The 15,369-nt window shown below is 38.1% G+C and overlaps 1 protein-coding gene across 1 annotated transcript in view; it reads left to right on the top strand.

The window, feature by feature from the left end:
- LOC107564467 (dipeptidyl aminopeptidase-like protein 6) overlaps positions 1–9,328 on the top strand; it is a gene marked incomplete at its 3' end in the record, with an annotated part of 320,140 nt that extends 310,812 nt beyond the window's left edge. Inside the window, exons 4-7 of the mRNA XM_016249555.1 lie at positions 2,497–2,591; positions 4,841–4,915; positions 8,559–8,611; positions 9,247–9,328. Coding sequence (XP_016105041.1) covers positions 2,497–2,591; positions 4,841–4,915; positions 8,559–8,611; positions 9,247–9,328 — 305 coding nt within the window. The remainder of the gene's footprint in view (positions 1–2,496; positions 2,592–4,840; positions 4,916–8,558; positions 8,612–9,246) is intronic.
- Positions 9,329–15,369: the final 6,041 nt, after the last annotated feature.

The raw sequence follows: 15,369 nt of genomic DNA, 5'->3' as shown, positions 1-15,369 counted from the left end.
CGGAGGAGAGCAGTGCAGCCGAATCTTCCTCTCCAGAAAGCTCTGGCTCACCCTCTGATGCAGCAATCGACATCTGGTCGCGGGAGGAGCACCAAAGGATATGGCTGGTACGCTCCTTGTAGAGGGCCCAGCACGTTCCATTGGCAGCTCAACTGGCTGCGGAGTGCCCCAGACCGCCCGCGCTACTGCCTGAAGTAGCCCCCTCTGGCTGCCGCCAAGAGGAGAGCTAGATCAAAGCAGAGGCAACGGAACTCCGCCCCTTGAGGAAACGGAGCTTGGCCCACGACTCCGAGATGATCATCTTCCCGCAATGAGAAGATGACTCATCCACAAACGCCACCTCAGCGTGCTACATGCCCAGGCACGTGAGGCAGCGATCGTGACCATCACCCAGCGCCAGGTAACGACCGCATCCAGAAACGCTCGGGTGATATGTTGTCTATTGCAAGACCCACATCGTTTTTACAAAGACGTAACGTCAAGTTTGCCAGGCAACATCGTCTTTAAAAAGACACACTCGAAATTGCTCTTTTAGGGGAAAAAGCTCTTTCAGCGTGCTGAGGCACACAGGGCAGATGATCATCTGCAACACAAACAGGGGGTAGTGCAGCCTGATGTGTGCAACCCACTCGACACGGGAAACCACCACCGCTGAAGCACCGTACCGCCAACACGAAGAGCTCTCCAAGAGCGTGCTGAACTCGTTCAGTCTTCTTCTCTCAGTAGGGTAGTCAGGAGCAGAACGATGTGATCGCTCGGCTCCGAAGCGAAAAAAACTGAATATTTGCTGCATCTGCTGCCTACTTATACTCACCCTGTGATCAGCGGCAGCTGGATGCAATAAGCGCATGCCAATGTGCAGTGGCTCGTTTAGTTTACACTCGAAGTAGATTGGTCTCTCTAAGCGAGATCCCGCGAGTGACCGACTGAAAGGGAACTGAATGTTTTTGAATACTTAATTGCATGTTAATTGCATGATTAAATGAAAGTGTATGATAGATTAAATGTAAATTAAAAGCAATTAGTTAAATTTTAGAGTGCCTTTGTGACCAACTTAAGTGCAACACTAGTTACATCGTTATATGTAATTTCATAATTACCTCTTAAAATATTGTTAAAATATCCTGCTGAATGTACTAAAAAGCATTTATAAAATACAATATACTGTAATGCCATTATCTTTTAAACTTGAATCATCTGTCCATCCATTTTGAAATAGAGAACCCATGTGCAGTTTTTTTTTTTTTATAACAAGCAATGACCAAACAATACAGAAGCCACAGGAACAAATTATGACTTAACTTGAACGTGAACATGACACTCATCAACAGCAGTTTACAATAACAAAGCTAGACAAGAGACAAAGGAAACATTGGGACTAATGACTAACAAGATAAACCTGAAAGTAATCAAGACAATGAACCAATGACAAGACAGAACTGAGAACCACCTGACAGGACAACAAACCAATGAAAACATAACACATGATCCAATGGACGCACATGAGAATATCACATGAGGAGCACAATCAAATGACAAAACATGAGCTAGCGAAAGGGACTGAGTGGTGGATCAAATGAAGGACAGTTTGAAGTCTAGGATGAGCTTACAGGAGTCTGAATGTACAGGAGTCCGGGGAATGTTGTGTGATGGATAGAGTTTGAGAGATGAATGAGAAAAGAGGGGAAGAAGATGCTTGATGAGGTTCTGATCTGAAACGTACAGCCCAACATCAGGTCAGAGGAAGAGCGAGAAAGGAGGAATTTGTCAAGTCGACAAATGATTGTTCTGGCATCTTATCAGCTTGCTAGTCAATTTCAGGCATGGAAATACCAGAGTGAAGGGCACCTTTGTCCCAACAATCACCATAAAATGAGCAAATTTAACATTCAGAGCATAACAGCAACCATTAAAGGGGGAAAAAAACATGCTTTAAGCCATTATTATTCAGCATGCAGCACATTAAGTAACTTGTGTTTTATGTCCATCTCAGATTATTTATTTCATACTAATTCCATTTTTTTTGTATCTACAGTAAAAAAGAAAAAATGTGTTCCATGTGACTTTCAGTGCCTTCCACTTTAGCTTTAATGTGACTGTGAAGGTAACTGTGTCACCTCTTATCACCGATTAGTTATGCAAACAAGATAAAAAAGCCTTTGCGCACCACTCCCCTAATCCGCAATTAAAAGCGGCGATGGGGCTGTTTGCTCTTTTTGCCTTTTTCTCACTGAGGGCTGTGTGCTACATTCCAGACCTCTCAAAGAGCTTTTTGCTGATGTCCTTGCCAAAGTCAGCGTCAAATGTGGAAAACCAAAAATGAAAAGTTTTATCATTCCTTTTCAACTGTCAGCCCCCCGGTACAGCTAGAGAGCATTGATGGGCACATTCATGACTATATTATTGACAGAGAGCACGAGTGAGAGACAGTCAATGACTAATTTCTCCTTCACTTTTTATCCCACTAACTCTCATCATCTGATACTCTCTCTTTAGGTAATGAGCTCCTCTATCGTACTCGTGAAGGTGATGTGGTCCGCTTTAACATGGAGACCAACGAGAGTACAATCCTGGTCACAAACAGGAAGTTTGTAAGTGTTTTACTCCAACTCTTTCTTCCCCCTAAAATTGTGAAGCCCTTCAAAAGGAAAATTAGAAAATCACCCCAAAATGAAAATTTGCTGCAAATTTGCTCTCAGGGCATCCGAGCTGTAGATGAGTTTGTTCTTCATCGGAATAGATTTGGAGAAATTTACTATTACATCAATTGCTCACCATTGGATCCTCTGCAGTGAATGGGTGCCGTCAAAATGAGAATCCAAACAGCTGATAAAAACATCACAACACGACTCCAGTCCATCGGTTATCATCTTGTGAAGTAAAAAGCTGCACGTTTGTCATAAATAATCCATCAAGATGTTTTCAACTTCAAACCGTTGTTTCCAACTAAAATTTGAGTCCTCTATCCATAATAAAAGTTTGAAATTCTTAATAATGCATTTGATTATACAAACACAGCTTTTCACTTCACAACTGTTAATTGATGGACTGGATTTGTGTGGATGACTTGATGTATTGTGATGTTTTTATCAGCTGTTTGGACTCTCATTTCATTTTGACGGCACCCATTCACTGCAGAGGATCCACTGGTGAGCAAGTGTTGTAATGCTAAATTTCTCCAAATCTGTTCCAATAAAGAAACAAACTTATCTACATCCTTCATGGCCTGTGGGTACATTTTCAGAAAATTTGAGGTGAAATATTGTTATGAAGACATATGAAAATCAAAACCGTTTAATAAATGTTACTTCTGCTATTTCTGAACGATTCATCTTTTAAAGTGATTCCAAAAAGTATGAAATATCATTTAGTCATCATCATTTTGGGGCATTTCTTTTTAATCATCTGGTGTTTTGATGATTTTAAGTGGATGTATGAAGTCAGTTCTCCTCAAGTTCACACAGGTGTCCTAGCAGAGGTACCACAGGTGTAGGGAATCACATTAATCAACATGATCCACAATATTTGACTAGAAAATGCCACACTTTTAAACAATCTTTAATCTTTTGTTTTATTATTTCTAACATTATTTTGTGTAAGGATTTGTCTGAAAATGCATTTGTGCTTTACTCTTTAGAATAAATGACGCTTGTTTTCATACACTGATCAGGCATAACATTATGACAATAACACTGATCAGGCATAACATTATGACAATAACACTGATTATCTCTTCATCACAACACTTGCTAGTGGGTGGGATATATTAGGCAGCATGTGAACATTTTTTCCTCAAAGTTGATGTGCTAGAAACAGGAAAAATTGGCAAGCATAAGGATTCGAGCGAGTTTGACAAGGGTCAAATTGTGAGGGCTAGACGACTGGGTCAGAGCATCTCCAAAACTCTTGTGGGGTGTTCCCGGTCTGCAGTGGTCAGTATCTATCAAAAGTGGTCCAAGGAAGGAACAGGGTCATGGGCAGCCAAGGCTCATTGATGCATGTGGGGAGCAAAGACTGGCCTGTGTGGTCCAATCCAACAGACGAGCTAATGTAGCTCAAATTGCTCAAGAAGTTAATGCTGGCTCTGATGGAAAGGTGTTCGAATACACAGTGCATCACAGTTTGTTGTGTGTGGGGCTGCATAGCTGCAAACCACTGCCGAAAGTGCCAACAGTGGACACGTGAGCATCAGAACTGGACCACAGAGCAATGGAAGAAGGTGGCCTGGTCTGATGAATTACGTTTTCTTTTACATCACATGGATGGCCGGGTGTGTGTGCATCGCTTACCTGGGGAACAACAGGATGCACTATGGGGAATAATATAATATATATATATAATATATATTATATAAATATATATAATAAACTGTACTTGATAATATAATACTAATGAAATGTGCTGTGTACATTCAACTACCATCCTATATTATTTCCTAATGAATATGTCACATTATGAAAGATAAATGCATTGTGAATGTATATTGTGCCTTCAGCACATGCAAGCAGAGTATAAATTACTCCACCGTCAAACAGCACATCACTGGACCGACAGTTCTATTGTTATTAATAGAGCTGAACGTGTCCATCATTAGAGCAATGTTCTATGTAACTCGTTAACAGCCTCAGATGGTTAAAGTGGAGCAGTTGGGATGCAAAACAGTGGAGGCAGGGACACAGAACATGATGTTTGTTGAGAATCCAAGAGTGACAGCTCTGATTAATGCCGCGCTCTCCCTGTGCCTGCTCACTGCAATCTGTCACAGTCATTTAAGGAATATGGTAATGGAACTATGCTTTCTAAAAGTCTCATTTACCTTTTCTCTTTTCTTTTTTTCCAGGAAATGTACAAAGCCAGCAAATATGAGGTTTCCCCAGATATGAAACTCGTTCTGCTTGCCTACAACGTGCAGCCGGTGAGGCCTGTGTTTATGTGGGTGTTGTATGTGTGTGTTGAGATGAAAGTAATCATTGCACGATGTGAAAGGGCCGTCACACTCCACCGCCTCACCAGAACCAAATACACCCCACTGGAGTGACAGAAACCGAGCAAGCGCGGGCACACACACACACAAACACACACCTGCCAGTCAAGGGAGAGGAAGACAGAAGCTGTTTTCACACTTGGCTTGATTGGTTGGTCTGAGCTCGACTTCTATTCCACCCTCACCCCCATCTCTTTTCATATTTTGTTATACAGTATGGCTCCAAACCACAGGGTTTCTGCATGATTGTAAGAATTAGCCGCAGGTGTTGCTAGCTGGGCAACAATTCAAAAGGAGATGGCAACAAAAAGCCTGGAAATAGCAGGGAATTTGAAAGTGTGATTTCCAGACTTTGAAATTGAAATGCAAATTTTAAAATGTAAAGGAAATGTCTATGTTGTACTTTTCAGTTCCAATGTATTTCATCAGCTAACAATTACTACTAAATGATCTTTATCCAATCAGATGGAAAAGTCATAGTTGAAAGGAAATGTTGTGCTTTCTAAGGAATGCATTATGCTACTACCCACAAATTATCATCAATAGCAGATCACGTTCATAAATTTGGTCAAATTGTCTTTTGCGTTTTTATAGTTTTTCATGTTTAAAACGGTATATTTTTATTTTTGTATTTTAAAATAAAATAACTGTATATGTTATGAATAATAGTGTTATTAATTTAAGTATTAAAATTATTTTTGTTTAATTATTTTACTATATCAATGTTTTCCCAGTTGTACTTTTTTTAAAGTGTACAATTTGTTTTAATATTTTAAAATAAAAATATATTATTTGTATTTATTTTTCTATGAAATTGAATTAATAATATTAATATTAAGTTAATTTTTATTCATATTTTTATTAAATGTTTTTTCACATACGAACCAAAGATCCACACTTTTGCACACATCCGAATTTTGTAAATGATGACGTCAACACAATGGTTTAATAAGTGTGTGGAGCGATGAAACTATGTAACACATGAAGAAGGCATAGAGCTGAAACCTTTGTGTTTCCCATGTGGTGACAAATGTAAAATAAAATGCACTAGCAGATTTGAAAAACTTTGAGTGCAGATCTTTGGTTCATATCTGAAGTAATTAAATTGATTGACCCACCAAAAAAAAATAAAATAAAAAAAATAAAAAATAAAATATATATATATATATAAACGCAAGAGTGCGGTGTAAACGCCTGTGTGGAATTAAATGTTGTTTGCCAGTTTTATTATTTTTTATGTGTTATCAGTAGCAGTACTCTTTCATAAATTTGGTAAAACTCTTATAGTTTGGCATCTCAAGTGTACATTTTTGTTAATAGTATAATCAATGGTAATATTAATTTATTCTTAATAATATTAATTTTGTAACATTTCATTTCTTATTTTACTATATTAAATGTCTTCCCATTTACAATTGTATTCATGTAATAATTTCTGTTATATATATTTTTTCTTCTTTTGGATCATTCCTACCATTTAGTTAGCATTCGTTGTTATTGTGCTGTGCTGTGCTGTAGCCCTGCTCCAAACCACAATATTCAAGCTAACACAGAGTTGGTTCTTTGCTGCACACCTAATTTCAGGAAACGTCTTCATACAGACCGCACCTAAAGCTTTAGTGTGAACCCAGATGATGAAAGCACAAACTCTGAAGGATGCTAGAGTCGGACACCACAGGTCTGAGCAGCAAGTGATGAGTTAGTTTGATCAGGGCAGCTGTCGTACAGAGCTGAAGAGACGGAGGAGAAGGTGTCATCAGCTCTGGGACAGTGACACCAGAGCACTTCACACACACATGACAAGAAAGAGTGAGCCAAAGAAAAGAGTGTGAGTGCTGCCTCTAGTTTGTTATTCAGTGCCCGTCCCAACATCACCTTGATGGATGACAACCTCGTCCCCCAGCTGTCATTGCCTATGCGCACACACACGCGTTCATAACGCCCCTCATTCTCAAACTCTGTCATGTTGCTGCTTGCCCTTCACAAAGGAGCTCTCCATCTCTCTGCATCTGTAAGACAGAGGGCGGTGGTGAGTACAGGTGTTGAATGTTAATCTTTGACAGTATTAACAGCTCTGCTACAGCACACGTGTCAAGCTCATGTCAGCTGTGAGCATATGCTGCGGTCAGCCCTCTGGCTCACGGACAGCTGTTGACACTGTCCTCAGAGTGATACAACAGCGCTCCTGCCTTCTTTAGCAACGATGGATTAGGATTTTATAAAATGAATTGGTTCTGCCTCTGAAATCTGATTTGACGTGCCATATCTGAAGCACATCTGTGACCACACATCATATGAATTCTGCATTAATGCACCAAGAAGCAGCCTACAGAGGGGCTAATGTACTGTTGTGTTTGTTTGTTTGTTTGTGTGTTTATTATAAATTGTATTATTAGTTGTGTGTTTTATTATTATTATTTAATCTTTAAAACAATATTTAAAAATCTAGCTTGTTTGTAATAATTTGTTTATAATTTGTTAGTTAGAAAAACATACGATTTCAAATGAGAAGAAAATGTAATAAAGTATTTTATTTAAATAAAGTTATGCTAAATAAAATCATTTGTATGTCATGTTGTGTAACCATCATGTAAAATCTAATATTAATTATATTAACAAACAATCCTTATTTTCAAGTACTTTGTTAATAACCAAATGAATACCACAAATATAAAAAAAAAAAAATCAAGGTAAAAGGCTTAACAAATATCATAAATTATTAATATACATAACACAATTTCAAAAACATTCAAAAAATATTATTATAATAATTATCATAGTGTATCTTGAGATTTTGCAATTTAAACTAGCCTTGTAATGTCAATTTAAAAAATATATATTTTAATACATTTAATATGCAGACATGATAATAAACACTTTCTCTGCGTTTATCCTCTCTTCTAGCTTGCTTCCTAATCTAATTGTCTAATAAACCTGCCATTGTACAGTATATTACAAATATTGTTGGCTCTTTGACAAATTGATTTGGATTCTCTTTTTGAAGTCGCTTTGGATACAAAATAATCTGCTAAATGTGTAATTGTAAATCTAAATTACCAGTTGTAATTTTAAATCAGAAGTAAATAAATAAATAAATGCAATTTAGAACCAATGACTCAAATCCTCTGTATTGCATGTATTTATTTATTTATTTTATGAATGAATGAATCAATCAATCAATCAATCGATTAAAATATGTTTTGATTTGTGCCAGTGAGTTTAGCGCAGGAAAACAATCATCATATTGTCTACAGAAAATTTGAAACGCGACTTTTTTATGCTTTAATTGTACTAATTGTTTCATTTATTAAACATTGGTACATTTTGCTTTTGTTTTAAAAAAAGCCATTTGATGTAGTGTAGTATTGTGCTTTACCATGGTAAAAATCTGTCCTCTTCACATTGTGGCTAAAATCACCCTTTAACTTTGGTAAAATCACTGTAATGCATAGCCTCTCAAACGTTATCGCTAATAGAGCTTTTTTTGGTGCTTGTAGTGGCAGTAGCTGCTGTTCTTGCACAGTTTAATTTCTCTCTCTGTCTCTGTTTGTCTTTGTGTTGTTCAAACTCTCAGGTTTACGAGCACTCCTTCACTGCGGACTACATCATTTGCAGTCTGGAAACTCCGTAAGTCGCTGAGCTCATATAACAGTCGCATTAGTTTACAAAGTCCATTTGTCATTATACAACCGAGGAAAACACTGATGCAGCATTTTGCTGCTCACGTCACATCGAAGCCATTCAGAGAACTGAATCTTTCTGCTATCCTGTGGTCCTACCAACAAATTCCCTGCCTGTCTGTCTCACGATTAGCACAGGGACGTACAGCTCGTGCCACCTGTAATTTTTGGGCCTGCAGTGCACAGCGCCTTTGTAAACGGCAACAGAATAAAGCATGTATATTTATGAGCTCTGTCAGATGGAACAGATGCTGACACAGCGCTGGGCTGCTGCCCTGGCCGGATTTAACAGCGTACCGGGATATGCTATCACTGTTAGATTCCCTGCCTCAGGAATTCCCTCATGGTGCTTTATTCGCCGTGCTGTTGTGTTGGGCTGTGTAGTACACCATGATGGAATCAATATCTGTTGGCACACGCTCCACTGCACCACATAGAGGAAGTGTGCGCTGTTAGCCCTCTAAAGACATGAATGTTTGACTGATTGCCTGTCTGTCTGTCTGGAACAGGATGGCCAACTAGTCTGCTTGTCATCCAATAGCCAACTAGTTGTTTAGCAATGGCTTTGCTTCACTTTTACAGGGAAACGTGGATCCTGAACCCTCCAGAAGTGCGAAACGCTCATCTGCAGTATGCAGGATGGGGACCGCGAGGCCAGCAGCTGGTAAAGATGACATTTCCCACACTGTAGACATTAAAAATTTACAGAAAAAAAAAAACTGGCAGCAGTGGAAAAAATACAGTAGGAACATTTTAGGTTTTACACATTGAACTAAATTCACAGTATATTGTATTGAAGGCACAATATGTAATTTTTGCCTCTAGAGGGCGCGTATTCAAAATAAACAAAGAGGCAAAGGCGTAGTTTGATGACGCCGTGATTGAGTGTGGAATCATGGGAGTTTTCGTCTTCATCCCCACAGCCGAAGCAATTCGACGCGACTCGGGCAGAAATCATGTTCATGCACAGCAAAATCCCCAGAGTTAAATCAACTCTGCTCAGAGTACATATTGTCCCATTCTACAGAGTGTTAAAGTAACACTGAAGCAGAGTAAACGTTAATGGGATAATTAAGCAATTAATTAATTGATGAGTGAGCATTATTAAAGAAAACCCGCTGTTAACAATGTTGAAGATGAACAACTACTGCTCAGGCTTTTAGACATGAAAACATATCACATAATCCTCAACAGTGGTAACTCTACTTCAGTGTTTGGGACAATATGTACTCTGAGCAGAGTTGATTTAACTCTGGGGATTTTGCTGTGTGGATGAGCTAATGACTTATTAACATACACTGTAAAAAAACCGTAAGCATTTTTACAGTCTTTTACCGTTAAATTCACGGTCATTTTTTACAGTGTAGTAGATTGAAGCAGGGTGAGGCTGAAAGCCGTCGAAGCGAAACGAGGCCGCTGAACGAGCGTGACACACGTCTCGAAAGCAGCGGAGCATTTATTATGCCACAGTCGACCTCGCATCTTTGGTGTTTCCATGTTTTCTACAAAACAAAACCAGAAATCGAGGGGTTATGACGTCATTGGCAGGCGACACAATGACACTATGGTCCGTGTCACTAGTTAAAATGGCTTATTTCTCTGGATTTAAACATTCTTCAAAACATTTGGGATAATGTAAGTACACAAGTCAGCAAAATAGATAACACTGTTCTAGTGGTTTTTGGATATTTTAATAAAAAAATCTGACATATTGTGCCTTTAACTTATACAGTAAAATGTTAATATACCAACCTACCAAAGCACATACGTCTGTTTTGTACCTTTACAATACACTAATAATCACCAAAAAAACACAGGTGGTAATAAGAAAACCTGGTAGCGCTTTATTTTAAGGACCAATTCTCACTATTAACTTGCATGCATATTACTTGCATATTGACTGTTTATTACTACTTATAAAGCACCTTATTCTACATGAACTTATTTTAGATCCCGTAATCCTACCTCAAACCTAAACTTAACAACTCCTTTACTATTAATAAGCAGTAAATTAGGAGTTCATTGAGGTAAAAGTTGTAGTTTATAGTTAGTTAATAGTGAGAATTAGGATCTTAAAATAAAGTGTGACCAAAAACCACGTGTAAACCGTGTCCCAATTCCGGGATTGCATTCTTTGAAGGCTGCATTCCAAAACTGAATGCGTCATATCAGCCCTGTTTACACTTGGTATTAAGATGCGTTTTGCTCGATTGGATCACAAGTAGATGACAGAGACACGTGCTTCACAGACACAGAGACTCCTGATTCCTCTGAGGGGAGGGTCTGTGGACAGGTGTACAAATTGCAGGGTTGTCGCTAGGAATTTTGTATATGTATATGTATGTTCGCGATCGAAAAAAATCACATTTAGTATGTGCAAGAACAGATATTGCAAGAACGCACTTTTTTCTGATCTTTCGATCTGATATTGTGAAATAAGCTTGGACAAAGTACTTAGAAAGCAAAAGGAGGCAACTGAAAAATATACAGAGAGCAGCAGGATTCGTTTCTGCTCTGATAGCAGAAATAGACCACAGCAAAAACTGTGGGTTTGTAATAGAATCAGGACTGGTTAGAGAACATTGTGCTCTCAGTAGGCAGAGAGGCAGTCATTAGTGGCTGTTTGAATGTGTTCGACCACATCTACGAAAGCAGTTTGGTCAAATGTCTTTCGACTACCTTTGGAAGTGGTAGAAAGTGGACAGGCTCAAAACATTTCAGACCTAGTTTACACCTGTATTTACACTTGTGATCGGATCGACAAAAATGCACCTTAATACCAGGGCCTAAGGCTGTCCCATTTTGAAGGCTCCTTCTAATGCGGCCTTGAAATACATCCTGAAATGCGTTTTCTGAGCCAAAAATGATACAAGAAATGGATCCTTTGCCACCCTGATGGTGGTGACGACAGGATTCTTTTTTGAGAGAGAGAGAGAGAGAATGCAGGATTACACTTATAAATGTAGGTATTGGGTTTCAAGTTAATCAAATTTCTAAAGAAACAAACAAAAAAAAAACAGTTTAAAGTGGTTCAAATGTTGACTGATATCTTAACAATGTGTGATTTTATAGATACTTTTGTATTATGTACATAAATGAACCAAGGTGAACATATTTAGACAGGTTGTGAAATCTGTTTTGTTTTCAGACAGCTGAAAGTATCACAAAAGTCCAGAACAAACGTTATTGCTGTTTATCTTGCTGTTAACCAATTAGCTCTTTTTAACCACAGCAGTTCCACAGCTAAAATTACGATCATTTTTCACTGTGCATCATCTTCAGAAGTTTAGTCCTAAAAAAGTGGTTTACTTTTGTTTTGTTCTTTGATTCATTTTACCTAACGATATTTCCTAATGGCACATGTCCACTGCACCGATAGAACTGTGCTCAATACCGCTTAAAACACTGAACACCGAGCAGCACTGAGCGGAATTCTCTCACTACAGTGGACACACTCATTCAATCGATGATGGGGAGGAAAAATATAGAATGATAGATGTGCTAATGCAGTGAACCGGACCCCAGTCCAATTCAGAACCATCCTCAAGGACCCCCAGAACAAAATTGACTCCTCTATGTATCCTTTGTGTCTTTGAGAGGACCAAATGCAGTCTAATGTATAATTCAAGTTAGGTGACTTGTCCAGTATTTGGCCATATCGTCAGCTATATTGGATTTTTCTTTCATGGGAACATGTCATGTCAAAATATACAAAATGTATACAAAACTTCATACTTTATACGGACCCCTGTGCTACTGCACCAATTACAACAAAGAATCACGATTTTCACGCAACAGCATGGGACACAGTTAAAGAGGAAGCTAACATGACAGTAGATTGCAGACTTGTGAAGCAACTAAACAAGGGGTACACCTAGGGTATACGCAAATATTGATCCTTAGAAGTCATAATACACAAACAGCACTGGGCAATAAGTAAGCATACAGTACGGCGTATACGTGCATATGGCTCCATTCACACCACTGAGCAGCAGGGATGCCAAAAGTACTCGTAGAAAAAAAAAGTAATACACTAACAGGCAGCTGCAGGTGAGCGTTCACATGGGTGTTTGTGTGCGTGTTCTCTAAAAATCAGCTACACCTTACGGTATTGCACCTGCACTTGTAAACTGTCAGATGCATTTCATAATTAATTTCTCGTCCTGGCATGGCATTGGTGTAAACACGCTTGGTTTGTCTTCAGTGAGTGTAAACATGCAGTATGAAAACAAATCAGAATTGTGTCAAAATATCAGATTGGCGCACTGTAAAAATGCAGCCCGATAGACCTGCTGTCTGTTATAGTGAGGATATTAATCAAACAACAATATTGACCAAAAAAAAAAGAAAATCTCTCACTGCTCTGCATGTATTTCATGTTTGACTGTTTATTTGAATAATGACTTGTTTACTTCATCGAGAAATACTTGAATGCTTCATGTCATTGTTTTAATTACTTTTTTGTGTGTATTAGTTGCTTTTTAAGGCTGAGTAATATAGCTAAAAAATATGCTTGGATTTTTAGAGTAATTAGAGAAACTATCGTTTCAATCAAACACTTCCTGCGAAGTGGATTAAAAATGTTTAATCTTTAAAGATCTAAAGCACTGTAAATCATCTGGTTAAATATTATCAGTGAATGTTTTCTATAATAAAAGATATCTAGTCATTTTCATTTGCATGCACCATTAACAACACACAATAATGCACAGCAATATTTACCATCATATACACCACTTCTCAAAAGTTTGGGACCAGTAAGATTTTTTTAAATGTTTTTATTTTTTTTTAAGAAATATATTATGTTCACAAAGGCTGCATTTAATAACACCAATTGTGAAATATTATTGCCATTTCAAATAACTGTTATCTATTTTAATAAATTTTTCAATATTATTTATTCCTGTGTTGGCAAAGCTGAATTTTCACCATCATCACTCTAGTCTTCCAATATCTCCAGATGCCAGTGTCACATGATGCTTTAGAAATAATTCTAATATGCTGATTGTCTTAACTGTCACTTTTTATCAAATTGATGCATCCTTTACGAAGAGACATGTTATTAAAAAAAATCTTATTGACCCCAAACATTTGAACAGTAGTGTACTTGTATAAAACATCTTAATACAAAACACACACACACACAGAAAGACTTCTTGATTTGATACATTGAAACAATTTAATCGAATTCACGTAATTGAATCTTCTAATTCTACAATTTACAAAATAAGTTAAGATAATGAATAATGACACTCTTTAGTAAATGTACTGACCAACTGAAAGCAATCATCACAGTTTGCACAATGTCACTTAATTACATCATTTTTGGTGCAATTTGATATCTGGCCCAACTTTAGGTGCTTAGAATATTGTTGTGGGGTTAAAATTGATATTGAGTACTGTGAAATTGCCAGAGGTGGGACTAAGTCACACAAAGTCACAAGTAAGGCTCAAGTCTTAACCTTCAAGTCTCAAGCAAGTCCAAGTCAGCTTTTGTGAGAATCAAGCAAGTCAAGTCACTTCTTTATGTCAAGCAAGTCAAGTCATACAAATGTTTGATGATTTAACTTAATTTATATATTGAAATAAGTTAAAACTACAGTAGTTATGAACTGAGTTTTATTTGCAACAAAAAAAATTGCAATATGCATTTCTACTCAAAAGATGTCCACATACAGCTGAGTTGTTAATACAATAAAAATCTTAAAAAAAAAATTTTAATAAAAAATTAAAACTACATAGCCTAAAATGTAAATGTAACTGAAATTAGGCCAACATAAAAGCATGAAATGTATTTAGGTACAGCTGTTTCAATACGCCTCAGACATTGCAGAAGTCTGTATGATTTTTTTTCTTTGTGTGTGTATGTATGTGTATACAATATATTTATGTGCATAAAATATCCATAGGCTTTTCACTCAAAGTCGAACACTGAAGACCAATTATTAGACACTGTACACATGCATATACTAAGTGCTTTTGCAAAAAAAAAAAAGACTAACATTTCCTTATGAACAGTGAATAACCATTTACAATGCATTGCACTTGCAAAAATTTAAATTTGATAGTGCTCACAAACTGTATTTTAATGCAGCCAAATCCTCAATAAAACTGTTTTCACTGGTATATTTTTCTGTTTCTGTTGTAAGACAATGGGATGAATATGAAATAGTGACTGAAACGTGGCCCAATAAGACTACATAACGTCTCGGTTACGTATGTAACCCTCGTTCCCTGAAGGAGGGAACGGAGACGTCACGTCGGAGGACCGACGAATTGGGATCTCGCTTAGAGGGACCAATCTACTTCGAGTGTAAACTAAACGAGCCAATGCACATTGGCATGCGATTATTGCATCCAGCTGCTGCTGATCACAGCGTGAGTATAAGTAGGCAGCAGGTGCAGCGCATATTCAGGTTTTCGCGGAGGAGCGGAGCCGGTGACCCGGCCGCTCAGCGGTGGTACAGGAGCTGTGGCGACGGGACGTGACGTCTCCGTTCCCTCCTTCAGGGAACGAGGGTTACATACGTAACCGAGACGTTCCCTTTCAGTCGGTCACTCTCGACGTCACGTCGGAGGACCGACGAATTGGGATCCTATCAAAAGGCCACAGCTACCGCCCCTTCCAGTGTCCTGTGGAAGCCACCTGCGCCCCTATTTTTTGGCGTAGGCCAGGGCTTACCACAAGAGGACCAGCTACTGCTG

Source organism: Sinocyclocheilus grahami, unplaced genomic scaffold (genome assembly GCF_001515645.1).
Source record: "Sinocyclocheilus grahami isolate Dianchi unplaced genomic scaffold, SAMN03320097.WGS_v1.1 scaffold938.1, whole genome shotgun sequence".
Classification (NCBI taxonomy): Eukaryota; Metazoa; Chordata; class Actinopteri; order Cypriniformes; family Cyprinidae; genus Sinocyclocheilus; species Sinocyclocheilus grahami.
Note: the sequence above shows the minus strand (reverse complement) of the source record. Positions and strands in the feature narration are given on the sequence as shown.